This window comes from Eretmochelys imbricata, chromosome 1, assembly GCF_965152235.1.
Source record: "Eretmochelys imbricata isolate rEreImb1 chromosome 1, rEreImb1.hap1, whole genome shotgun sequence".
Classification (NCBI taxonomy): Eukaryota; Metazoa; Chordata; order Testudines; family Cheloniidae; genus Eretmochelys; species Eretmochelys imbricata.
The window spans coordinates 206,746,026-206,771,523 of NC_135572.1; the positions used below are offsets into that span (position 1 = coordinate 206,746,026).

At 46.7% G+C, this 25,498-nt stretch overlaps 1 protein-coding gene across 1 annotated transcript in view; it reads right to left on the reverse strand.

The window, feature by feature from the left end:
- Positions 1 to 25,498, reverse strand: part of FSTL1 (follistatin like 1) — an 82,226-nt gene that overhangs the window by 51,642 nt on the left and 5,086 nt on the right. Inside the window, exon 2 of the mRNA XM_077818525.1 lies at positions 23,593 to 23,649. Coding sequence (XP_077674651.1) covers positions 23,593 to 23,649 — 57 coding nt within the window. The remainder of the gene's footprint in view (positions 1 to 23,592; positions 23,650 to 25,498) is intronic.

The window sequence follows — 25,498 nt, forward strand, 5'->3', positions numbered from 1 at the left end:
TTAACTGAGCTGTAACGTGACAAGGACTACATTAGCACTGCAAAAAATGTCTGAAGATCTTGATGTTATATTTCATCTAAAAGACAGAGGTACAAAACCCTTCAAGTGAGACAAAAGGAAAACCCACCAATAAAACAAAATTAAGGTGGAGCTATAGTTTCACTGTAGCTATGTAACTGAAAGGAAATGTCTTTCTATTTTCTGTGTACCACTCCTTTAAATGTAGAGAAGTGTCACTGTATGCCGAAGTGGCAGCTGTGATGTCATTTTGTGTTGCAGTTCCAAAGCAGAATAGCACAGAGACAGTGTGCTCACTCTCTCTGGGATAGCGTAACGCAGCGGTTCTCAGCCTGTGTGCCGGGACCCCAAAGTGGGTCGTGACCCACTTTGAATGGGGTCACCAGGGCTGGCTTAGACTTTATGGGGCTCGGAGCTGAAGCCCAAGCCCCACTGCCCAGGGCTTCAGCTTTGGCTCCCGCTGCCCAGAGCGGTGGGGCTTGGGCTTGGGAGGCTCAGGCTTCAATCCCGCATCTTGGGGTTGTGAAATAATTTTTGTTGTCAGAAGGAGGTCACGGTACAATGAAGTTTGAGAACCCCAGGTGTAATGACAGGTTTCAGAGTAACAGCCGTGTTAGTCTGTATTCACAAAAAGAAAAGGAGTACTTGTGGCACCTTAGAGACTAACCAATTTATTTGAGCATGAGCTTTCGTGAGCTACAGCTCACCTGCAGTTTCCACGGTATGCATCAGATGAAGTGAGCTGTAGCTCACGAAAGCTCATGCTCAAATAAATTGGTTAGTCTCTAAGGTGCCACAAGTACTCCAGGTGTAATGGAATGTTAAACTGCACTATACAGTTCAGCCACTAGGTGGCAGTGTGTGTAAAACACCTTTTTTAAGGTTTCAGAGTAACAGCCGTGTTAGTCTGTATTCGCAAAAAGAAAAGGAGGACTTGTGGCACCTTAGAGACTAACCAATTTATTTGAGCATGAGCTTTCGTGAGCTACAGCTCAAAGCTGTAGCTCACGAAAGCTCATGCTCAAATAAATTGGTTAGTCTCTAAGGTGCCACAAGTCCTCCTTTTCTTTTTGCACCTTTTTTAAATGACCCTCAGCCGCATTATGCCTGAGAGAGCATTAAAGGATCTCACAATGAACACATCTGATGTGTATAAGCAAGCTCTGTGTAACCAGTCCATTTCTGCTACATGACATGGTGTCAGGAGTAAACAAGAACAAAAATAGAAAGAACAAAGCAACAAAGTTTGCAGACAGAAGGAACAGCAACAAACATGGCAGGATCTCATCAACAGGCCGCTCTTCAATGCCCCAGAGAACTTCAGTATTCAGAATGGACAGATTGGACACAATATTTTGGAAGATTTCACATTGCTACCAAGCTGCACAAAGAAACTGGAGATATACAGGTATCGTTTTTAATGTATGCTATGGGGAAACAGGCAGAGTATATCTTTAACTCCTTTGTCTTTATTGAAGACAGTCACAAAGATGACTATGTAAAGATTCTGGCTATGTTTAATGCATACGTTATATCTCAGAGAAATGTGGATTATGAAAGAACACGTTTTCACCAGAGAATTCAAGAACCAGGGGAAAATGCTGAATATTTTATAAGAGCCCTGCATATATTGACTGGAAACTGATTTTGGGAATACAAAATATGAAAACATCACAGACAGGGGCTAGTTATTGATAAAAGATAAAAACCTTTCATAACAGTTATGATTGAAGAGAGATTTAACCCCAACCACAGCTGTACAGATAGCAAAACAGTCGGAATTAATCAAACAACAAAACAAAAGGCAGGAGCAATTGAAAAACCTGAAACCAGCTTAGAAGCTATAAACAGACAGACACACGAGTGTTTCAGAGTAGCAGCCGTGTCATCATCATAAAACCCCTGAGGAAAGGAGAGAGAACTCCCAGGCTAAGCCTGGACAAATTTATGTTGATACAACGACATCACTCAGAGGTGTGGAAAATCCACACCTCTGAGCAATGCATTTATACTGACATAACTTCCACTATAGACAGCTCTATGGTGATGGGAGGTCTTCTCCTGTCAACATAGCTACAGGCTTTCAGGGAGGTGGAGTACCTACACCAATGGGAGAAGCTCTCCCATCGGTGTAAGTAGTGTCTTCACTAAGCGTTACAGCAGCATAGCACTGTAAGTGTAGACAAGGTTCTAGACTATGCTCAGTGGTAGAAGAGGACAGGACAAGGAGTAATGGTCTCAAGTTGCAGTGGGGGAGGTTTAGGTTGGATATTAGGAAAAACTTTTTCACTAGGAGGGTGGTGAAACACTGGAATGCGTTGCCTAGGGAGGTGGTGGAATCTCCTTCCTTAGAAGTTTTTAAGGTCAGGCTTGACAAAGCCCTGGCTGGGATGATTTAATTGGGGATTGGTCCTGCTTTTGAGCAGGGGGTTGGACTAGATGACCTCCTGAGGTCCCTTCCAACCCTGATATTCTATGATTCTATGATAAGCCCCAAGAGGGACAAATGCCAGCCTACATGCCCAAGGTGTGGAAAAAGTAATATCCCAAGAGATGATGCATGTCTAGCCAGAGGCACACAGTGTAATACAGGCATAAAATGCAGACATTTTGCAGTTGTTTGCTGCACCAAAGCAGTCATGGAGTTGGCTCATATTACAATCAAGAGCCATTGTTTTTGGAATCTATCACTTATGAAGACAGAGTCTGCCTGGAGAGTGAAATTGAATATTCATGGCAAGACTACTGACTTTAAAACTGACCCAGGAGCTGATGTCACAGTCATCTCAGAAGAGACTTGCAGTCACCTTGAACCACTACCTGAGCTGAAATCACCTGACACAGCTCTGACTAGCTGGAGGTATTCTGAACTGCATGGGCAGTTCACCACAGAAATAACTTACAAAGACAAAAGCTATGCATTCAGAGCGTATGTGATCAAAGGATCACAGACCAACAGCGTTCCCTGCTGCAACGTTGCAGCCATGATGGGCTTAATGAGAAAGGTGGAAGAACTTGATGGAGAATTTGATGACGTTGGACTTTTGAAATGAGATCCAGTACAAATCAACTTAAGAGACAATGCTGAACCATACAACGTAAAAACACCCCTACCAGAAAGGCCTTGGAATAGACTAGCTGCAGATGTATGTGAATTCAGAAGACATCATTAGCTGGTCATAGTGGACTATTTTTACAGGTATATAGAAATAATGAACTTGAAAAACATAACATATCGCAGTGTTATTGAGAAACTGAAGTGAACTTTTGATCACTTCAGTATTCCAGAACATCTAGTGACTGACAACGGACCACAATTCACTGCAGCAGAATTTAAGTCATTCCAAACAAAATATGATTTTGGTCATATTATTAGCAACCCACATTACCCACAAGTGAATGGAGAGGCTGAGAGAGATGTAGCCAAGAAAATCCTACATCCATTCCTTGCACTTTTGAGTTACAGATCAACAACAAGAGTGGCTATTGGATATAGTCCAACACAACTCCTGATGGGAAGACAACTCAGAACTACTGTTCCAACTACGGAAAAGAACTTATTTCCATTGTGGCCAGACATGAAGAGAGTAGCTAAATCAGACAAAAAAGATACCAGAGTCAGTCGTTGCAACTAATGGACAGCCAGATGACCAAGTGTTACGTATTCGGGTCACGTAATTAGAAAACCAGTACAATTCAGAGACACTTAACAGATTGATATGTACTGAACTTCAAATCAGCATGACAGTGTAAGTACTGTAAATGGTAGGAAAGTAGAACTTAAAGGGAGAGACGTAATGGAATGCTAAACTGTATTGGGTGACACTGTGTGTAAAATACCTTACTTAAAGGTACCTGGCAGAGCATTAAAGGATGTTGATAAATACATCTGGTGTTATAAACAAGCTCTGTGTAATCATGGGCGGCAAGTGAAGCTTCCCCTCGGAGAGGCTAGCTCCCAATCCCGCCTCTTCTGCCCACACTCAACCTCTGCTCTGCTCCAAGCCTCGCTCAGCCCCCTCCCCACTCACTATGTGCATCCCTCCTCCTTCCTCCTCACTCTGCCCCCCCACCGCTCAGTGTGTGTCCCTCTTCTCCTCCCCTGCCCTCCCTGCTCACATCCCTCCTCTCCTCCCCGCCCGGATTCATTTGTCTTCCTCTCTTCCCCCCCGCCTCCCTGCTCGAGTGGCAATGGGGGGGGGGGCCTGAGCAGGGGAAAGGAGAGGAGGGACGCACATGGTGAGAGGGCCAAGCGGGAAGGAGAGGAGTAACTGTCAAGCGGCGGCGGGGACCTCTGCAGAGCTGGGTGAAGTGCTGGAGAGGAGCAGCCAGGCAGCGGCGGGTGGAGAACGCTGAGCTTTTATATGCTTCATACAGGTTTCCTGGCAGCTGAGCAGGCGCTATCTGCTGCTCAGCTTCCCAGGTTCATTAGTAATCTCCCTGGGAGTCCAAGGGACCCACGAAGCTGAGTAGCAGATACCGCCTCCTCAGCCTCCTGGGAACCTGCATGGTGCATAATAAATAAGCAAAAACTTCTGCCAGAAACCCATTCCCAGTAGGAAGGGGCCACCAAAGCACAGGCATCTGGTGGCAGGGTCAGCGGCAGCTGGCCAGGGGAGACCTGGCCTATTATACCTGCCGCCCACGTGTGTAACAAGTCCGTATCTGGAATAGGAGCATGGCAGCTAGAGACATAGGGCCTGACTCTTTTGTTTTATGCCTTTTCTTTACACTTGAATAAAGTATTACCCCATCAGAATTTGATTTTAGATACATATATGGTCCCTATTACCATAATATCTGAGCACCACACAAGCTGTAATGTATTTATCCTCACAACACCCCTGTAGGATAGGGAAGTGCTATTATCCCATTTTACAGATGGAGAACTGAGGCACAAAGAGGTTAAGTGACTTGTCATACAGGAAGCCTGTAATGGATCAGGGAATAAATCCTAGGCCTCACAAGTCCCAGGCTACAGCCCAAACTACTGGACCATCCTTCCTCTCACACGTGCATCACTGATAACATTGTACACTCATTTTTCACAGGTATAACTGATGAGACAAAGTGCAAAGCACTGGAGAATCAGGCCCTTTATTTTTGTTCTTCCTTTGTTTGTGGTTTTCCTGAATATGGAATAAGTCACCTATACTGGGAATACACAATGTGGAGTTTGTGTGTGGGATGAATAAGTTTGCTGCAGGCAGTGCAGTGCAGAGGGATTGGCCCCACCTCTAGGCTTATTTATGCATCTGGATTCTTTGCACATCATGGTAAGAGGAAGGAAACAGAAAAAGGTTAAAGGGGAAGGAAGGAAATCCCTGGCTTCCCTGCTGTTTCATTCTTCAGAAAGGACCTTCTCATGGCCCCTTCCAAGCCCTGCACTAGGGGGTTCTCAAAATGTTGCACTGTGCTGATCGAATTGCTCCGGGGGTGAGTGAATGTTCTTTGGATCAATGCCAGGACGTGCTGCTGCAAAGCCTGAGACTATTCTGGATACGCTTCTCATCTCCCCTAATTAAACTCAGCATCTGCTTGCCGGGCTTAGGGAGGGAGGACGCTCGCAGGGCAGCTAAAGCTGCTGAAACCCTTATAGCCCTTTCCCAAGAGCCTGGTGGTGTCGTTCTGGTGACATCCTATGCTAATGGAATGGGGATCAGGATGAGCACTGTTGGAAAGGGTCTGGGAAAAGCCCACCTGGTTGCACTCTCACTAGTTCAGGCAGCTTAGTGAGAATTCAAGGATTGTTGTAGCCCTGCCCTTGTGTAGCCAGGGCAGCTGCACCCTCCACAGTGTGGGGGGTGATGGGGAGTGCAAGCCAGTGACAAACAGCATGACGGCAAATCCCAAGGTGATGCAAACCACTGCTGCCCTGTGACCTCATCAGGAAATGAGGAGCATAGGCTAGTGATGTGCTGTGGGGCAGCAACCCCCTGAGTCACAACTGGGGCTTAATCCCAGGACTTCGATTTTTAACTGGCCTGCCTGGTTTCTGTACTGCCTTGCCGGTGAACAGATTTAACATGCTGGCTTTCTTTTTCCCCCACTGGGACAGATCAGAGGTCTCCACAGTACAGATCCCAATAGTCCAGATTGCAGTGCCATGGTAGGATAAGAGAAGAAAAATGATAGACCAACATAAAAATACACAGGTTGTGTTATTTTTTGTGTCAAATGATTCTCTAAAACATTTTAGGAATAATTAGCTAGAGTCGACGCAAGGACCCTTTTTGTTGGTTGAGAGGGGGGGCTGGTTTTTCTGAGTCTTGGAAGTGACAACTCTCAGGACTTTCCCTCGGGGGCACAGCTACATGTCATCCCTTACAGAGAGGGCTGAGCATCCATCACCAGATTATTACATCTCTTTGAGCTGGACTAAGCCACTAGGTTCAATGTGCCCCCTCCAATCTCCAGGTTTTTCAATTATTACCTCAGCCGTCCCCTGCTGAGAAAATGAGGCCTGCCAGCTTCCCTCAGAGGTTCTTGTAAACTCAGTGGAGGCCAAGCTCGCTCTATTTTTACCTGGGTGTGTGTGGGAAGATTATTCTCTCATTTTACCAGTAGCAGAGCTACTACTAACCCCCCCTCAGTATCACAGGCAAACCCGAGATCAATCCCAGCTTCTCTGGGAGAACCATGCCTATCCTGCAGTTTCACTGTATGGGGGGAAAAGGGAAGGGCGTTCAGATGGCTGGACTGAGCGGTTTGCATGGAAGGAATGCAGAGCTCAGCAGAAACTGTCTAGACTTTAACTAACCTCACCCCAAGGAATCCGGGAAGCGTTGAGACACACAGAGGGTGGAGGAGTAGCAGGGGCCAGCAAAAGAATCTCAATCTATGTTCAGCACCCGCCAATAGGTCATTTCTATAGGTAAATGGGCTCATTTCTAAAACACAGTTTCCTGTATGCTGGGGTTCAGCTGCCAGAGGACAAAGAGGGAGGGTCACTTTTGTGGAGTCAGACTGTTCACTGTGACAAGAACTGGGGCTCTTATTTTCTTATAAGCACCATTTATTAGAAGAACAACAGTACAGACAACATCCAAACTCTATTCTGAAGGAAAATAGCAGCTGATAAAGACCGCAATTAATTGGATCTGACAGAGAGAAAGCACCTTCCCTCCATGGATCTCAAAGCACCACACAAACATTAGGTAATTTAGTCGTGCAACCTGTGCTGTGAGGTAGGAAAGTGATACTATCCCCAGCGTACAGAAGCAGAAACCAAGGCACAGAGCAGTTAAGTGATCTGCCCAGGGTCATACAGACAGTCAGTGACAGAGCTTGGATCAGCGCTCTCGGTGCTGGGTCCTAGTTCTGTTTGGCCATAAGTCAGAGAAGAATCTTTGGTCCCACGGTTTGGAAATGCCTGTCACAGTAACACAGCACTTCAGACCCCGCCAAGATCCACAAAGGTACTTCGGTGCCTAAGTCCCTGTTTTAGGCTCCACTGCAATCCACAAAACTCCCACTTGGCTGCTGTTGAACCCTGTAGTACCCAAATTCACTTGGTGCCTAAGTTTTCGCAGTAAAAGCCGCCTAGGTGCATGCATATTGCTGCCCCACTAGGCATCCGGGGGCCTACCTCTTGCATAAATCCACAAACCAGGGGAAGATCAAGCATTTATCTGCCTACCTCACGGGCAGGGCCCGACCCGGTAGATGTGCTCAGAGGCCACCTACCAGCAGACTGGGAAACTTTCAAAAGCTGGCTAAAGGAGGTGGTGGTGGTGGTCCACCACTCACCTAATAAGCTTTATCCAAGTGGTTAGAGCACTCACCTGGGATGTGGGGGACCCAGGTTCAATTTTCCCCTCTGCCTGAGGAGAGAAAGGATTTGAACAAGGGAGTTGCTTCCCCCCTGCTCCGAGGAGTGTGCTCTAACCAGTGAGCAATGGGCTAGTCTGGGGGGGATTCCCTCAGGCTGTCCTGCTGAAGTTGTTTCTCTGTGGATAAATACTTAAACAGTCATTGGAGAAGGGGAACTGAACCCTGGGTCTCCAACCTCTCACATGGGTGCCCTAACCACTGGACTGGAGAGTCATTCTCTCTCTCTCTGGTCCAATGACTCTAAATATTTAATCCACAGTTGAACAGCTTCAACAAGAGAGACAGAGGGAGCCTAACACCAAACTAACTCATTGTTCCATGGTTAGAGCACCCTTTGAGAGGGGCCAGACCCCCCTGTTCAAATCCTCTCTCCCCCTCAGGCAGAGGGGCAAATTGAACCTGGATCCCAGGTAGCGCTCTAACCACTGGGCTAAAAGTTACCAGCATGACTACTTCCTTCTTCTCCAGCTGTTTTGTGTGGAGCGAGGCAGGTGACTCACTCATTCTCACAAGAAACAATTTGGACACCTAAGTCGCCTGGTTCCAGGAGAGGGGTTCCTGATTGTGGATTGCTAGCAGAGCTAGGTTCCTCCCTGCAGTTTGGACAAAGGGGTTGAACTCCACGAAAAGGGCAGGGCTAAGGACACACCTCTGTCATCGGCATCTCTCATTGGGTAGTTTAGGTGTCTCCCTGCTTAGTGTGCTGGCTTTTGTAGATCGCATTCGAAGCTAAGGCGCCTATCTCTCCCCATGCATTGTATAGGAGCCTAGGTGTCTAATGCAGGCTTTATGGATCACAGTGTTGTTCCTGTGATTTTCTAGGTGCCTAAAAGTTAGGCACCCTGATGCTCAGCATGGCATTCATAAGTCTCTCTGAGAAACCAGGCCTTCGCCCTTCCTGCCAGATAAGCATTAGGTGCTCACATCCTGAGCACATATTGAAAATGTTGCTTCATAACCAGAAATGAGAGGCTTCCCAGTTCAAAAAATTCATGCCACCACTAGTAAGAAAAACGTAAAAATGGCATCGCCTTATGTTACTTGTGATCTGCCCCTTGACTCATAGTGCTGTCCTGTTAACCTAGCCTTGCAGAAAGATGCTGCCAACCAAACAAAAGCAGCAAAAATGGGGGGGAATGTACAGTCATGCCTCCCTATTCCCCTCAGAGAGCCCGACAGGGTCCATTTAAATGCTAACATGCACGGGCAATTTCTCTTTTCTACCTTTGCTTTCTTTAAAAGGAAAAACAAGGTAATTGAATGCCAAACCCTAAAATGATACAGTATTAAAGTTATAGACTTAAACACAAAGTCAGGGAAGGCAAAAACAAAGGTTGTCCTAATGACGTTAGTATCTGTATCATATATATACACACATGATAATAGTGCCCAGAGGCCTCAGTCTAGACAGGGTCCCATTGCGCTAGGCACTGCACAAACACATCTGAAGATAAGATCTGCGCGCTGAAGAAATTATTCATTTACTCACATTGCAAATATTGTATATTGTTCTGCTAGGTGTCCCCAAGTGGCACGGTCGTACATAGCCTTCCAAGTTCTTTGTCTCAGCATACAAGCAAGTTTTCAGTCTTAGAAGAAATGCTTGTATTGTTGTTAGTTTGGTTATATAAGAATCCTCTGAGAGCATTGGGGAGCAGCACGAGAACTTGCTCTCTACCTTAATCTTGCTAATTAGAGTCAATCTGGGAGCCAGCGCAGCTTGGTAGGAACCTGTCATTGGTGTTCCACTGAGATTTCTGTGAGAGGAGACTGTCTGCATGCTGTTTGTGACCACCTCTATTCCAGGAGGACTGGTGCATGTGTATAAATAAAACAAGTTACACTTAGAATATACCCAGACTCCATGGTCCTGGGAAGCCAACCTGTATGGCCCCAAAACTCTGCTACCAGTCAGCAGAGGGGCAACATGGTGTAACAAATGGGATACTAAGGTCAGAAGGGCAACAATATATTTAGATGTTCATCTTGGGCTAGACTGTGCTTTAACTGCTTGTGTGAATAAGGGCTCACTAACATTAGTAAAGGTAGTTTTTAACAGCTTTAAGGACCCTTACAAACAATTACAGATCTGTTTAACTTTAAGCATGTGACTATTCCTATTGTCTTTAATGGGAAAACACATGTGCTTAAAGTCACACATACTGTGCTATGATTTGCAGATCCTAATTAATACGAAAATAGTATATATGTGCAAGATGGGTGAGTTCACATTATTAGGAAAATGTCAGCATTTGTATTTCTTGAGTTTTGAGTGTTTATGTATATGGGCTCAGTATTACATTAACAGAGGATTTTTGCATTTAATTATATTAAATTTAGCAGATTACTTCTGGAATCTCATAGAGCATAGATAGTAGCAGTGTACAAATATAAAAGTAGTACTTTCACAGTCACTTTTCTGCACAGCATTACTTCTGTTTTTAGAGGTAGGATTATATATTTATTTACATAAAACAGTAATAACAACACTTTGTATTTTGCTAGTGTTTTTATCTGAATTTCTCAAAGCATTTTACAATCACTAATTTATTAATCCTCAGAATCTACTGTGCAGTAGGCAAGTATGAGTATTCTCCTTTCTTACGCGTGGAAATATTTTCAAAGTACTAATCATCTGGCTGGGATAATTTAGTTGGGGATTGGTCCTGCTTTGAGCAGGGGGTTGGACTAGCTGACCTCCTGAGGTCTTGTCCAACCCTAATCTTCTATGATCTGCAGCGCCTTTAAAAAATCAGACCATTTTTACTTGGGTGCCTAAGCATGGCTTTTCATGCCTTCTTTTAGGCCTCCAAGTTGAAAAATTTGGATATAAGTGACTTGCATAAGGTTATACAGTGAATCGGTAGCAGAGCCAGGCATGGAACAGAGTCTCTGAAAAGTAGCTGTTTGCTCTAATCATTAGTCTATAGCCTCTACTTTCCTATACACAAAGATTTTGCTATAAAAATACGAACACACTTTTTAAAATCAGAAGACAGCAGCTGAAATATTTAAAAAATGTTACCGTGTTGTTTTAACAACATCTTCACTGCTGGGGGAGAGGGGGAGGAAAAAAGTGGAGGAAGGAAAGTAATTTCCGTTGGTTGCCATAGCAACTAATGGGAATCGCTAACCCATCTTCTTCTCCTGTCAACCTTAGATAGACCTGTCAAGGAAAGTGAGCAATTCTGCATAGAGCTGCTGCCTAACTACAACATTAAATTAATGGAGAATCTACATTATCATAATGTCAAGTGCCATCCCTACAGCATGTCTCCATTTGTTATCTCTGTGCTACTAACAAAAGCCATGAATAAGTGATAAGCCATGAGAGCTGCTTCCTGCTCCCCTCAGAGAGGAAGCAAGCTTTGAAAACGCATCTCCCCCCCATACACTACCTCAGCTCTCCCTCCATGGATGTCTGTCTCTATCTCTGGGTCAGTCGACAGCATTCAAGTATACCCCATCCCATCCACAAATGAGGGGCGTCCCCATTTTAGAACTTGATTTCATTGTTACTCCCCATGTGCATCTGTTCATTTGTCAATAATTTAGCCCACAGTTGGGCTGGGAAAATGTTATTAATATAACAACAGATAATATAAAACAAGTAATAATAGTCCTTTGCATGTCTACTGCACCTTCCATCCAAGGGTCTCAAAGAGCTTCACTAACGGTAATGCATTTGTGATTCTGGCAAGTCCTGGCTAGAGGCTTCAGCAGAGGGGCCCCATACAATGTAATACTGTGGACGGAATGTAAACCTGTCCTGATAAAAATCAGGATGACCCCAGCTAATTCACCTCTCCAAGGACTCTATGCTGGTGTCTCATACACTCCTAGGCTGTTAGAGCATCTGAGATTTTTCAGTCAATGGCAAAACATTGGATAACAGAGCTAGGGGGGAGGAACCCACTTTACTTCATTGCCATGCAGTCATCTGGTTGACATGTCATCCCCCACTGCCCCATGACTAACTGCACCTCCAATCACTTTCCTCCACAGTGTTTGGAGAGACCATTATATGCACTTGGACAGTTTTGTTCAGTTCTGGGCACCACATTACCAAAAAGATATGGCCAAATTGGAGACACTTGAAAGAGTGACCATTCTTTGGCAGGGATTGTGCTATGAGGACATTAAAGAGCTAAACATGTACAGGTTGGAGCAGTGGAGGCAACATAGGTCTGTAATATCTGAAGGGTGGAGATAAGAGAGAGGGAGGGAGGGGAATTACGGTATGTATTCATGAACCTAGGGCTATAACGAAGACTAATGGGATGAAATAAGGAAAGGGATTATTTATTTACCTTATTTATTTATTTGAGAAGAAGAAAAAAACTTTGGAGAGATATTAGGTTGTGGCATTGTCTCTGCAAAGAATAGGAAGGAGGCAGCATAAAATGGGACACAGAAAGCTAGACTGGACAAGACACTAATGACCAGGATTTGCAAAAGTGACTACTGGTTCTTGGCACCAACTTGAGACACTGTGAAAGGGTCAGTTTTTCAGCAGGTGGGTGCTTGGCAAATTCTGAAACTCAGGCCCCTTTAAAGAGTCTCAGGTTGGGCAGTAGCCACATTTGAAAAGTGTGGCTTAATAAGTGCACTGTAGGGAACAATGCTGTATGAGAGAGAGTGTGCTTATCCTGTCTACACACACTTCTTGGGTGACTGAAAACATTAGGCCATCCTGCCTCTAAAGCATGAGGCCATGTTTATTATACTCCAAACAGGCCCTCTCGGCTAATCAGAGCCAGCCCTGCACCACCAGATTGTCAGGCTGCCCTATAATTAACTTGGCTGCTCTGTAGGTAACAGGACTGAGAAAACACAACAAACCCAGCCATCTGCACACCCTTATTAGAGTCCTGACTCTTCAACATAGCGACCACAGAGACCTGCACAAGGATTCTTTCAAGAGCACAATACAGACAGTGCGAGTGAGTCGGGGATGTGTAACAGCATGACGAGGAGTACGATACCTCTTCTCTGCCCCCTGCTGGAGGTGCCCCCACCCTGACACACCTGTCCAAAGAACTGTGTCACCTGGGAAAGAAGGGCAGTGAACTTAGGTCTCCAAGCACTTCCATCAGGCATTAGCAATCCAGACTCCTTAGGTGACATAAAAAAGTTTGCCCGCTTCTCCTAAGAGGTGGTGCTGGGGCAGCAGAGAAGCTCACTGGGCCTAACTCAGAAAACCCAGCCCCAAGTCATGGCTTGACAATCTGACTGCACCTTCAATTACAATGTGTGACAAACTTTCTCTGTTGTGGAGTGTGACAGGGTGCTGGGCAGAGGGTTGCATATTCAGCCCTCTGTCACCCCTATTCCTCATTAGGGGAACAAACTAGAGCAGCTGGAGGTAACCTGACCCTAATTGGGGAGGCAGAGACAGCTGCTAATTACCCTGGGGCTGCATCAAAGCCTCAGGGGAAGGAAGCCCGGGGAGAGCAGGAGGAAAGGGAAAAGGCATGGAATGGAAGCAGAGAGGTAGCTCTCCCCTCCCTGCAGACAGTGAAGGGTTACCTGTACATGGTGAAACAGTGGTGGGAACAAGCCTGAAATAATGTGCACCAGTAGTTACTAAACCCAGGGTCTCAGAGTGACTTTATGAACCTAGCAGAGGCAGAAGCCAAGGGGGCCCTGCCACACTCTGCTACATGGAGTTAAAAGTCCAGGTGACCATTTTTGAGATGAATGTCTATTAACTGTTACTGGACTAGCAAGGGGCTGGCAGCAAGACCACACACACACACACACACACACACACACACACACACGCTCCTGGTGAGCTGGGACACTCACAGTGGTAGCGGCCCACAGTGTTGTTTTCACAAGGTAACAATAATCAGATCTCTTCCCAGGCGAAGCTGGTTTTATCTGGGTGGATATAGTGCTGTAGCTGACAACCCTGAACACTGAAGTCCCTTCTTTGGCCACAGAATAGGTGCAGCCTGGACAGTGTCAGAGCAAGCTTCTGATGTGACATGACTTAGCCCCACCTGGAGCCTCACCTGCAGGGGCAAAAGGGAAATGGAGTCTCTGTGGCAATTCAGTGCTTGGCCTCTCTGCTGAGACGGCCCCCATGAGTACCCTATATGGAAGGTTATTTTATTATGCCTCCTACCACCACCTCTAGGGATAGGAACGAGCTCACCAGCTCACATCACATGCAGCAACCAAACAGCCATCAGAGGAGAGTAACTTGCAGTTTCTCTCCTACAGTGTCAGGCCTGGTCCACCTGTAAAACTTAGGTTGGTGAGGCTGCAGCACTCACGTGACAAATCCACCGCCCGGGTGCCATAGTTAAGCCAACCTAACCGCTGGTGTTGACACAGCCAGGGTGACGGAAGAATGCTTCTGTCAACCTACCTACTGTCGCTCGAGGAAGTGATGTTCCTACAGCGATGGGAACACCCCTTCCATCACCGTAGACTATGTTTACAGAGTTATGCCAGCATAGCTACACCGACCTAGCTATACAACTGGAGTCCCCGCAATGTAGACAAGGCCTACGTCCTCCAGGAAGTGTAGTAATGCACTTACAAGTGTTCCTGTACACTCTCATGCAGTCTTTGGGTTTCCTGGGACATACTTCCTGCTGGGTCAGAAACAAAGCAGTCCAGGGCAGGGCAGTCACAAGCTACAGTATATAGGGTAGTAGGAAGTTTGTTACCTCATTCCTGTACGTAGTCCCTGTTCATAATAAAAGGTTTTATCTTGACACTGGTCTGCCCGTCAGTAAGATATTACAGTTTCTGCTGTTACAGGCCAAATTCAGACCAGTGACCTAAGATGAATGGTCCAGTTTCACTACTAAGCTGTCCAGATTCCTGGATTCAATGAACTGTTCTCCAACATGGGTCTACCCCCTTTGGAACTGGATTACAATCCTTTCAAATCATCCATTCCCACTGTCTCTGCAGGATGTTCCTTCTCCCAAGCACAGACAACACTCCAGATGTGGCCAACATGACCCCTGAGCTTTGAAGGCTGGAAACCAGTTCTTCATATACAGCGCCCTTTCCTCAACCACAAAGGAAAAGAGCAGCCAAAGACAAGGCAGAAGAAGAAAGCCCAAAGGTAGCTTGGCACAGCTGTGAAGAGTTACATCATGCAGCAGGAAAGCAGTTGGCTTCGGGCTACAATTACCTGTGCTCAAATGGCAGGGGTCCCAGTGGCACAGAAAGGCCTCTAGGAATTGCTTTCCAGACTGATTAATCATCTAGTAAACAGCCCCAGACTGTACACCTGGAGCAACACCCAAACTGTGCACCACCAAGGGCCATGCTGGCAATGTGCCAGCAACTTGAGGGCTCTGCCTCATTTGTATCTGTCCTGATGTACGCGTAGAAACTCCTCGTTTTTCACCTGAAGTCTTAGGAGCTGATCAGCTTTATCCTTGTGCAGAAGTTACAAGGAGGAACGAGCCAAGGGCTGTATTACAGGATCCTGAGAGCCAGATTTGGCCCTGAGGTTGCAGTTTGTTGGACCACTGCTATAGATGGATATTTATTGTCCCATACTGTGTCCTGAGGATGGACAGATTTCTTAGACCGGCACATATCTCTCCAGGCTTCAGTCTCCCATCAAGCTACTCTACCTCCCACTCCAACTGACATTCTGAATCTCCACGGACTTTCCTACTTGGCAGGACAGGCACCTGAGAAGACTTAACTATGAAATCAACAGTGAATGGAGCTTTGTGATGAAGGCTTATGGTTTTGAGTTCTCACCAATATTTATCAGTGAAGGCCAGTTAAAGAAATACTCACACAAATTTACAGGCAATCTGCAGGGAGTGAGTGTGACCTACTGGCTACCTCATCAAGAATTTTGGCTTCTAGTCTTAGCTCTGTCACAGATTCTGCGTGACCTAGAGTGTAAAATTACGAAGAAACCACCTTTGGCTGCAGATAATCTTTCCAGCCATCAGCATATCTTGAAAGCCAATTTCTGGGGAAAATCATCAAGAACAAGATAACTCCAGCAGTATCTAGAGTCCAAATGTCTCTGACCTATTTAGTTGGGGTTCTGGTCTGGGAGCTGTGCAGACACTGCACTGGTGATGGTGACTGATGATCTCCTGTCGATGGATGAAGATTAGGTGCCCATGCTTCAAAGTTCATGGACTCCCTGGTCACACCTCAGTCCCTCCTCTGGCCTGCTCCAAACCCTGCCCTAGCCTAGCTTGGGACAGCTATGGTGGAGCACGAGGCGTGCACAGTCACCCTGCATTCCTACTCTGAAACCTTCCCCTTTCTCTTGTCATGTTACCTAGTCTTTCAAATCCTCTGTCTGCACTGATCGCCCCCTATCTATTAGAATTGCAGGAGCACCTACCTAGAGATCCAGGTCAGGGATCAAGGCCTCACTGGGTTAGGTACTGTATACACACATAACCAAAAGATAATCTCCACGCCAGAGAGTTTACAGTTTTAGGGTGGTATTACTCGGAGTAATGGGATGAAATAAGCAAAGGAAAATTTAGGCTGACCAGCAGGAAAAGCCTGCTACCTATGAGAACATTAGACAGTATAATAGTGTTTCAAGGGAATGGTTGGAGTCATACCATTTGGGACAAAAGTGGACTGGGTAGAGCCCCGGAGCACACACTATGGGGAACCACCCTGTGGTACTCAGCAGGAGATGGACTGGATGGGACCTAACAGATCTTTTCCATCTGTAACTCCTATCTCTTGGCTGTCTGGTTGCATTCTGGGTGTGTTTCAGGGAGCAAGGGAGGAGTAGTTTACTCCCCAGTGATATGAAAGCCATTAAGCCAGCTCCTGCTTTCAAACCAGCCTTTAGTTTGCTTCACCACCACATTTGCTCAGATGCTTGAGAGTGGGATTGAGGGATCCAGATACAGCTGAGCTAAGGAGACATGAGATCCCCTTCCCTGCAAATCCACCTGACCCCTTACCCTTTCCTAGCCAGCTTGTCACAAAGGAGCCTTCAGCGTGAGTCCTAGCCCAGTGAGTCCCAATACCTTTGCTGTGACTGACTGGTCACAAAGGCTATTCTTTAATTTAACTGTACAGTAACTAATAATAATCAGCAACAACAATCTTGGCCTCCAAGTATTTACTGCTGGAGTTAGGGAACTAAGGAGTGGAATAGGAAATCATACTTCACAGGGCTCAGGGGATTGGGAATAGGCTCTGCAGACATTGACCTCTAAGTAGCTGGTTTGAGTTGCAGACCAAGCAAATAATAATCAATTATTACTATCTGATGTCTGCTCAGTAGCCTGGTCTCAGCCCAATTCAGAGTTGTTAGGAGCTCATATTGCTATCAGTGCCAGCACAAATGACAATGATTATCTTATATGTCTTCTATGGTGCCCATCACCATGCGTTTAAAGCACCTTGGAATCTGAACTGGCAGTTCCAGCAGAGAGATGAAGGACTGAATGGGTCACAGGCTGGAACTCCCCTATGACCACTAAAGAAGGTCAGGATTGAGGCACACTGATGGAGTGACAGGTGGGAAAAGCTTGCACCGCCACAGCCCATACTGTGTTTTGTCTGTGCTTAAACACAGGACATAAGCCTCTAGGCCTGGTAATCCAGCACCTTATTCATTATCTACATAAAAAGATTCCAGGATTGTCGGTCTGTGTGTCACTGTTACGTCTGCTCAATCAGTGTGAAGTGATGGAAACAGCCACACGCATGGCTGAACACTCTCTCTGTTCAGAATATCACCAGGTTCAATTGTCACTGGGATTTGCGGTCCGTTACCATCCAATTTTTAAGTTCTCAACCATTTTGGCCCTTTTTTTTTTTAAACACATGACTTTATGACTTACACCCCTGTGACAGCCAGGGTTTTCAGTTGCTAGTTATTTATACTATGGTAGTAGCGCCTAGGAACTGCAATCAAGGATCAGGGTCCCACTGTGCTGGGCTATGTACAGATATGTACAAAGAGGACAGTTCCAGCTCCAGAGAACTCATAACTGATAGGACACACAGGATGACATAGAATACATAAGAACCCATATCCACAGCTCAGAGCACCCACAAACTCTGCAAAAGTTTAGATCTAGATACAACTCTGCTGTTCAGACCCGTCTCTAAAATAAAGCAGAGTATTAACAGTTTTAGTCTTTTCTTTTGATAACACTAAAGACACCAGCCTGAGGGATAAACCTTTACAAAGAATGTTCACTTTATTCTTAGATCAGCTCAGACTCTGGAATATGGCAGAAACGTCTATAACAGAGGCCCCTGTGGAGACAGACACAATCTGGCTGAACGAGGCACTTCTGGGAATCTCATCTGGCTCATGGGATGGGATGTGAAAACAAAGTCTGGTTAACAGGAGTCACATTACTTTGGAAGGATGCATCTGGCAGAGTTTTGTCACAAACTTTCATCTGTTCAAAGAAAAATGTTCCTCAACATGTAACACCACACAAGAAAGATCAAAGGTGCCCCAGTCCCTCCTGATGGGGAAGCAGCTGCTCCAATAACAGCAGCTGGAGCCCAAGCAGTAGGCAACACTAAGAGTTTCAATCACTCCCCTTGTCTTGTGTGGGGAGGGGATCTGCACACTACGCTGCCTCTCACCAGCAGCTCCCTGTTAATTACAAGCAAAGAATTTGTGCTCTGGCAGATGAAGGCCCTCACTGCATGCTGGTGAATTTGCACAGCCCAGACTTGTCAGTAAACAGCAGCTTTGTTTGCAGAGAGATGCCACAGAGTCACATACACTCATGCATTACACACCTTACATTTGTCATATTCTGAAGCTTGCAATATCAACCCTTCCATGAATTTAGGCTGCTGAATTCATGCTTGGTAACATCCCTACATGTAGGTAGTATGGTGTAGGGGTTAGAGCATGGCACTGGGTTCTTGGGACAGAGCTCCGAGGTTCTAGTGCTGACTCACCTGCCGATTTAGACCTCAGTCCTGCAAGGTGCTCAGATCTCTGGCCTAATACAGCACAGCACTTAAAGTTAAGCACATGCTTAAGTGTTTTGCTGGATTGAGCCAAAGGATTCAACACCCTGCAGGCCTGAGCACTTGCTGTGTGGCACTTGCTAAGTCACTTCTCTCTTTCTGTCTAATGCATTTATAATGTGCTCATCACCATGGACATGTAGGTCCAACTACCTGCCAAGCAGAAATGCAAAGGTAGGATTCCAAGGCAGTGGATGGTGTCAGAGCACAAATATCAGACAGGACAAAATTCAGATAAATGTTGAGTCTGATATTGCTTCCCGGGAAGTCAATGGCAACATTCCAATTAGCTTGAAGCCATGTCTATACCAGTAGACAAAGGCTGCTGTAGTTCTGACACACATTAGCTGGTGAAGGTAAACTACTAGGGTTGACCCCTGCCAGCTAACACATGTTCAAATACAAATTGTCCTGTCTACAATAGGGTTTTAACATGTCATAGTTATACTGTATGTTAAAACCTGGTAAAACTTTCCGATATATACAAGTCCTCTGACCCCGTAAAGACAACCGAACAGAGTGTCTGGATTTATTTCTTGTTAACTGGGTATTTACATACTATTCCTTCAGCACCCAGGGATGAGATGTGCATCATATAGGAGACTTAGAGGCTTAAGGATTAACTTTTAATACACTCATTTTCTTTCCCATGGGAGAGGATATGGAGAAGGAAAAAGATATTTTGAGTCTCTCTCTCTCTCCTCTCTTTTATCCCATCCAGTCACCTCACTATAAACTCTGCTTCCCAGAACCATCCCCTGTACCCAGAAAAGGGACTGCTTGGGTTCATAGCTGGCCTATCTTCATGGCAGCCCCTGTGACACTAGCATACAAATCTTGCACTGAGATCCTGATCCCTCCAACTGAATCATCCAACACGACCAGGGGCAGGAGGGGGATTCCAGATGCTGACCCCAGAAGAGAAAGATAAATAGAACTACATGAGCTTGATAGCTGGATTCCATCTGGGTGGTAGGGCTCAGGATCTATTGCTCTTGTGATCGTTACTGAGCTTGGCCAAGAAAATCTCCCACGGTTTGGCAAGCCTACAATTTTCCAGTCTTCACAAAAGAATCCCAGGAACCTTTTTCGAAGCAATTTCTTCTCACGGAAGATTACTAATGGGCCTAACAATAGCACTGGGGTGAGCGGAGGATAAAAATCTAGACAGGTAGGGAGACCTATACTCCAGTGGAGCTTAGTAGCAATTTTGCCTACATAGGGACTACAGGTTTTAATGCCCAGTGTTAATTTATGAATACACTGAATGGCACTGAACACAGAATCCACCAAAAGCAGACAACAGCTAGAGAAGTGATCATATCTGAAATCTAAAAGAGGCACACAATATGTTTCTATGATGTGTACTTAACTGCAGAACAAAACATACTTATATTTATACAATATTATTGCATGTCACAGACATAATAATAATACATAGCACTTAGATAAGGGGTTTTAACTTCATAGTGTCTTCTAAACACTAACTAGTTAGTCTTCAAACACAACCAGCTCTTCATAAGACAGGTAGGCCAAGATTTCCCATAGTGTGTGCCAGTCATATATAGGTATCTAAAGGGTTTGATTTTCAAAAGAGCTAAGCACTCACCAGCTTCCATAGACTGAAGTGGAAATGCAAGGTGCCTGGCACTTTTGAAAATCAAACCATCTATTCAGATACCTAAATCCCACTGAACAGCCTAACTTTAAACCTGGTTTTGAAAATTTTGGCCATTAAGTTTTTATTATCCCAATTTTATATATGGGAAGATTAAGGCACAGAGATATTACGGTGCCTAAATTTGGGCATCAAAAAAATTAAGGCACCTACAAATCCTTTCACATTAGCAAGCCTCTGAGTGTGACCCCCCCCTTATAAATTAAAAATGTTTTAATATATTTAACACCATTATAAATGTTGGTGGCAAAGCGGGGTTTGGAGAAGAGGCTGACAGCTCATGACCCCCCACATAATAACTTTGCGACTCTCTGAGGGTTTCTGATCCCCCAGTCTGAGAACCCCTGGGCTACCCAGAATACTAGTAGCACAGCTGGCATCAGGGTCCAAATTCATCCCTGATCCAAATCCACTAGCTCCTACTCTTGTGCACAGACCACTATCATGGTTATTATTTAACATCTATGTTGCAGTTGTACCAATGCACACCGTCTTACAAAGAGATTTTGACTTATACATTGACCAGAATTAATTACAGTTTGTTTACTATTATTTAGGCCTTGTCCACACTTGTTTACCCTTGTGGCGGTGTGTAGGGTACATGTAGCTATACATCATAGTGACGTAGGCAGGCTGAGTCCACATTCACTGCAGTGTGTACCTACACGTGGAAGGCTCCGGCCTGGAGGCAGTGAGGAAAGGCTCCGACAGCGGGACACTACACTGCTAAAAAAGGCAGTGTAGACTTGGGAAGCACTGCTTGGGTGTTTAGAATCTAGAGAACCATGTAGAATATATACCCTGGGGGTCATGCATGTATGGCACTCTATGCTACTCACCCAAGCAGTGCCTCACCATCTACCTTGCTATTTATACCCATGCTATCTGGGCATGTATTATCTGTACTCTACACGCCACTCTAAGGCTATGTCTACACTATAGCTGGGATTGATGCTCTGAGACAGATCCACCGTCGGTCAATTTAGCGGGTCTAGTGAAGACCCGCCAAATCAACAGCAGATCGCTCTCCAGTCGACACCTTACTCTTCTCGTCGGGGGTAGAGTACGGGCAGTCGACGGAAGGGTTTCTCCCAACAACCCCCCGCGGTGTAGACCCTGCAGTAACTCGACCTAAGGTACGTAGCTAGAGTTGCGTAGCGTAGGTCAACTTACCACGGTAGTGTAGACATAGCCTTAGTGTTGACCTACCCTGTGGCTACATCTTCACTGGGAGCTAGGGGCGTGATTCCCAGCTCACAGAGACATACTTGTGCCAGCTCTCATCAAGTTAGTGCATTAAAAACAATAGCGTAGCTGCAGTAGCACGGGCAGCCGCAGTAGCAGCGTGCGTTAGCTTCCCCGAGTATGTACCTGCAGGATCCGGGGAGGTTTGTACTCAAGGCAAATAGTCTATGCCGCTGATTGCCACAACTCGTGCTGCCACAGCTACATTACTCTTTTCAGCACACTAACTTGATGAGAGCTATTGCAAGTATGGTTACATGAGCAGGGAATCACACCCCCAGCTCCAAGTGTAGACGTGCCTAAGAAGATGAACAAAACTGCTTCCTGTTTGAATTCCAGCTTCTTGATGTATGGAAATAGTGACTGTGTAAGTATGTCCGGCACTAAGAGAAGGCTAGTATTACTGTATTATTATGCACATACACATGTGAAATGTTAATACATGCTATAGCTCAAATCCACTCCCTCTCAGTTTTCATGGACGCTGCACTAAGGCTGGTTTGGCAGTGTTAGCTGTGACCCCATCACCTTTCCATATCGCCTCCATTCCTGGCATGCCACAGTACTCTGAATTTTTCATCTCCTCAGCAAGATGCTGATATGTGGGGGAGTTTACTGGAGAGCTTTAGTTTCTGGGTTTTTAAAAATCTTTTGTATTATTCTAAATCCTGTCTCTGCCATAACCATGGTAGAGAGGACAATGAATGGGAGGCAAAAAAATCAGCTGTTTTGTTGGAAATCAGATGTGTTTATACATTTTTAGGCAGAGCCAAATTGTGATGCTTCAGGGTGCGGCTAGCCATCTGTAACAAATGTGAAGGGGGATAAAATGCAAGTGGAAAGAAAATTCCCCCCCAGGGATCTCTTTTCTTCATAAACACACATTCTGTTTCTCTCCCTAGTGCAGCTTGAGTTCATTTTCTTTAAATCACTTCCACATTTTCCTGCTGTAATTATAAAATAGTTGGTTTCAGACCTCACTTTCACAAAGGCTGTAGCACTGGGAATTCAGATACCGCTTATTTTCTATCACCAGACTTTTGGGTTTATGAGTTTGGAGTTAATGGCTTTTAATTCCTGAAGAAGGTCAATGCAGTAAAAAAGGAAATGTTCAGAAAAAGTACAGTCTCACTTTAAAACTTGAAAGCATGAAAATGCAGTAATATAAACACAAGCTGATCACACGACAGGACTTAGGTTTTGGCAGAGATCTAGTTAGATTTCAGATCTAATATACCTCATGGGAACAAAATTCTGTTAAGCTTTTTAAAATATGAAAACGCACTAACAGTAAACCAGACAGATGTAACTTTAGCTCCCAAAGGAATACATAACAAGGATTTCCATTCACACTTATATGCTGAAACTTTCACCCCAAAGAAAAAAAAATTACTTTTCCCAACTGTGGGTGTATTTTTCACCAAATGAAACTGCTTGAAAAGCTTTGGAGGGAGAAACTGTTAATTGTTTAAATTGCTCGAAGGAAAGTGTAAATCATCCAGGGCGCTTTTCTGAACCCCCCAGATCCATTACTTCCTCCAAATACCCATCCCCGCCATCTATTCTTTCCCCAAATCCCCCTGCGCTGGATGCTTTGTCTCCCCTGGTAAAGGCAAACATTTGCTTTCACGCGCATCCGCTGCCTAGATTTCTGCTCCCAACTTTGCAGCGGATCGAAACAGCTCACAAGTCGGTGGACCACGAACACGAGCCACCCCCAACTATCCCTGGGCTCTCGTCTGTGTTTGCAGCTACACTTAACAACATGTCGTGTTCGTGCGCGAGCTGGCAATCTAGTCCTCGTAAAAAGCGCCCAGGGGAGCCCGGAGCCCCGCACATACCTCAGCGTGCAGCCGGGCGACGGCCACAAGGGCAAAAAGCGAGAGACTTTTCCAAATCTGCAAAAGAGAGAGAGAGAGAGAGATGCGTGTGAGGGGGGAAGGGGGGGCTGGGAAAGAAAGAGGCGCCCCAGAAAACTTCCCCAGGATCCCCTCTTCTGAGGACCCCTTCCCCACCCCTCCTACCACCAGCCTCTCCCTCCCCAGCCGCCGCCCCGCTCACCATGTTGCTCGAGGCTCGGGCAGAGGGGCGCGAGTGGGGCGGGCTGGGCGAGAAGCGGAGAAGGGACCTTTGCTGCTTTTTCCTTCTTCTTCTTCTGGAAATTTGATCAGGGCGCTGGGAGGGAAGCGCTCTGCTCCCCGCATCTGCCTCCAGCTCCGCCCCTCCCGGTCAGCCCCCCCCCCCGGGCCCCCTTCACCCGCTCCTCCCCCCGCCCCGCCCCTCCGTCCCCCCCCATGTGCGTCCCGGCGGCTGCTAACCCGGGGCCCGCGGCGCGTGTGTGAGCCGCAGCTGACTCCTCCCGCTCCGGCTCCGGCTCCCTCGGTGGGAGGCACACAGCGCTGCTATGGGGCTAGGAGCCATGGGGCTGAGGGAGGCTTTCCATGCATCCCTACAACGTGCAGGCACAGGCCCTCCCGAGCCTGCCAGCCCCTCCTGGGGGGCTTCAGGCTGTGCCACGGAGTCAGCGTTGCCAACCCCCTCCAGGGTTGGCCCGGAGTCTCCAGGAATTAAAGATGAATCTTTAATTAAAGATGCTGTCATGGGATGAGACCTCCAGGAACATGTTCAACCACACCTGGCAACCCTACAAGGAGAGGAAGGTGCTCTCCGGTCCGGGGAGGGGTGAGGGGGGAATTGCCGAGCAGCTGGAAGGGGGAAGAAAGCGGGGTGCAGGGGATGAGTCCTCGCCTGTGTCTCCCCCAGCAATGAAGCGAGGCTGCTCCAATCTGGGTGGGTGGGAGCTGCACAAAGGGAGAGGGGTGTAGCAATGACATAGCTAGGAGTTGAATTTGGGGGGGTGGGGGAGACCCAACTTCTGGTAGATGGGCAGTCACGCTAGCTGGACCCACTGTGTGAGGCGCCCCAGGGGCACGGAGGCTCCTGCTGGCTCCCTGGTGGGCAGAGGGGCAGTCACACCCGCCCTGCAAGTAAGAGGCCCTGTGGGGCCAGGCCCAGAGATGCCAGATGTCTTGCGGTGGGGGCTCCAAGTAGGGTTGCCAACCCTCCAGGGTTTATCCTGGAGTCTCCAGGAATGTTAGTAAGAATTATGTCATGTGATGAAACCTCCAGAAATATGATCAGTGCCCTCCCACCTCCCAGCCCGGCGCCACATGCTCGCGGGCTTTCTGACCTGCAGCAAAACAGCTTCACAGATTCCACTGCTGCAAACGGCTACAATGCCCCACCCCAGGCAAAGGCCACGACTGGCCTGCTGGCACTGCTCACACCTGGGCTCAGGTCTCCACGTTACAGCAGCAGCCAGGCTCAGGTAGCATCACACGCCTTAGCTGCATGTGTCGAGGAGGGACTGGATTCAGCATGGCTGCTCAGGGCCTCTCCAGGAAGGAAGTGGTGCTGGTGGCTCTCAGGCCCCATGGCTGGCGTGGCTCAGCCCACACATCACACATAGCGGGACCAGGGCTGCTCTGGTACAGGTGCCTCGAGCTTCTGGGGCACAAACCCGGCATCAGCCCCTGGCTGCCCTCAAGCCCCCTTCTCCCTTATGCTGTGTGCCCACAGGAACCGATGGGAGCTGGGTTCTTCCAGTGGAGGTGGTGACTCCTCCAGGGAGGAATCAGTAGTTTCGATGGCGGCAGTGGTGCAGACTCACAGGCTTAGCTTTGGTGGTAATTGGGGGAAGAATGTGGACTACCCAGACCCACCTGTGCCTACACCCTTGGGGTGCAG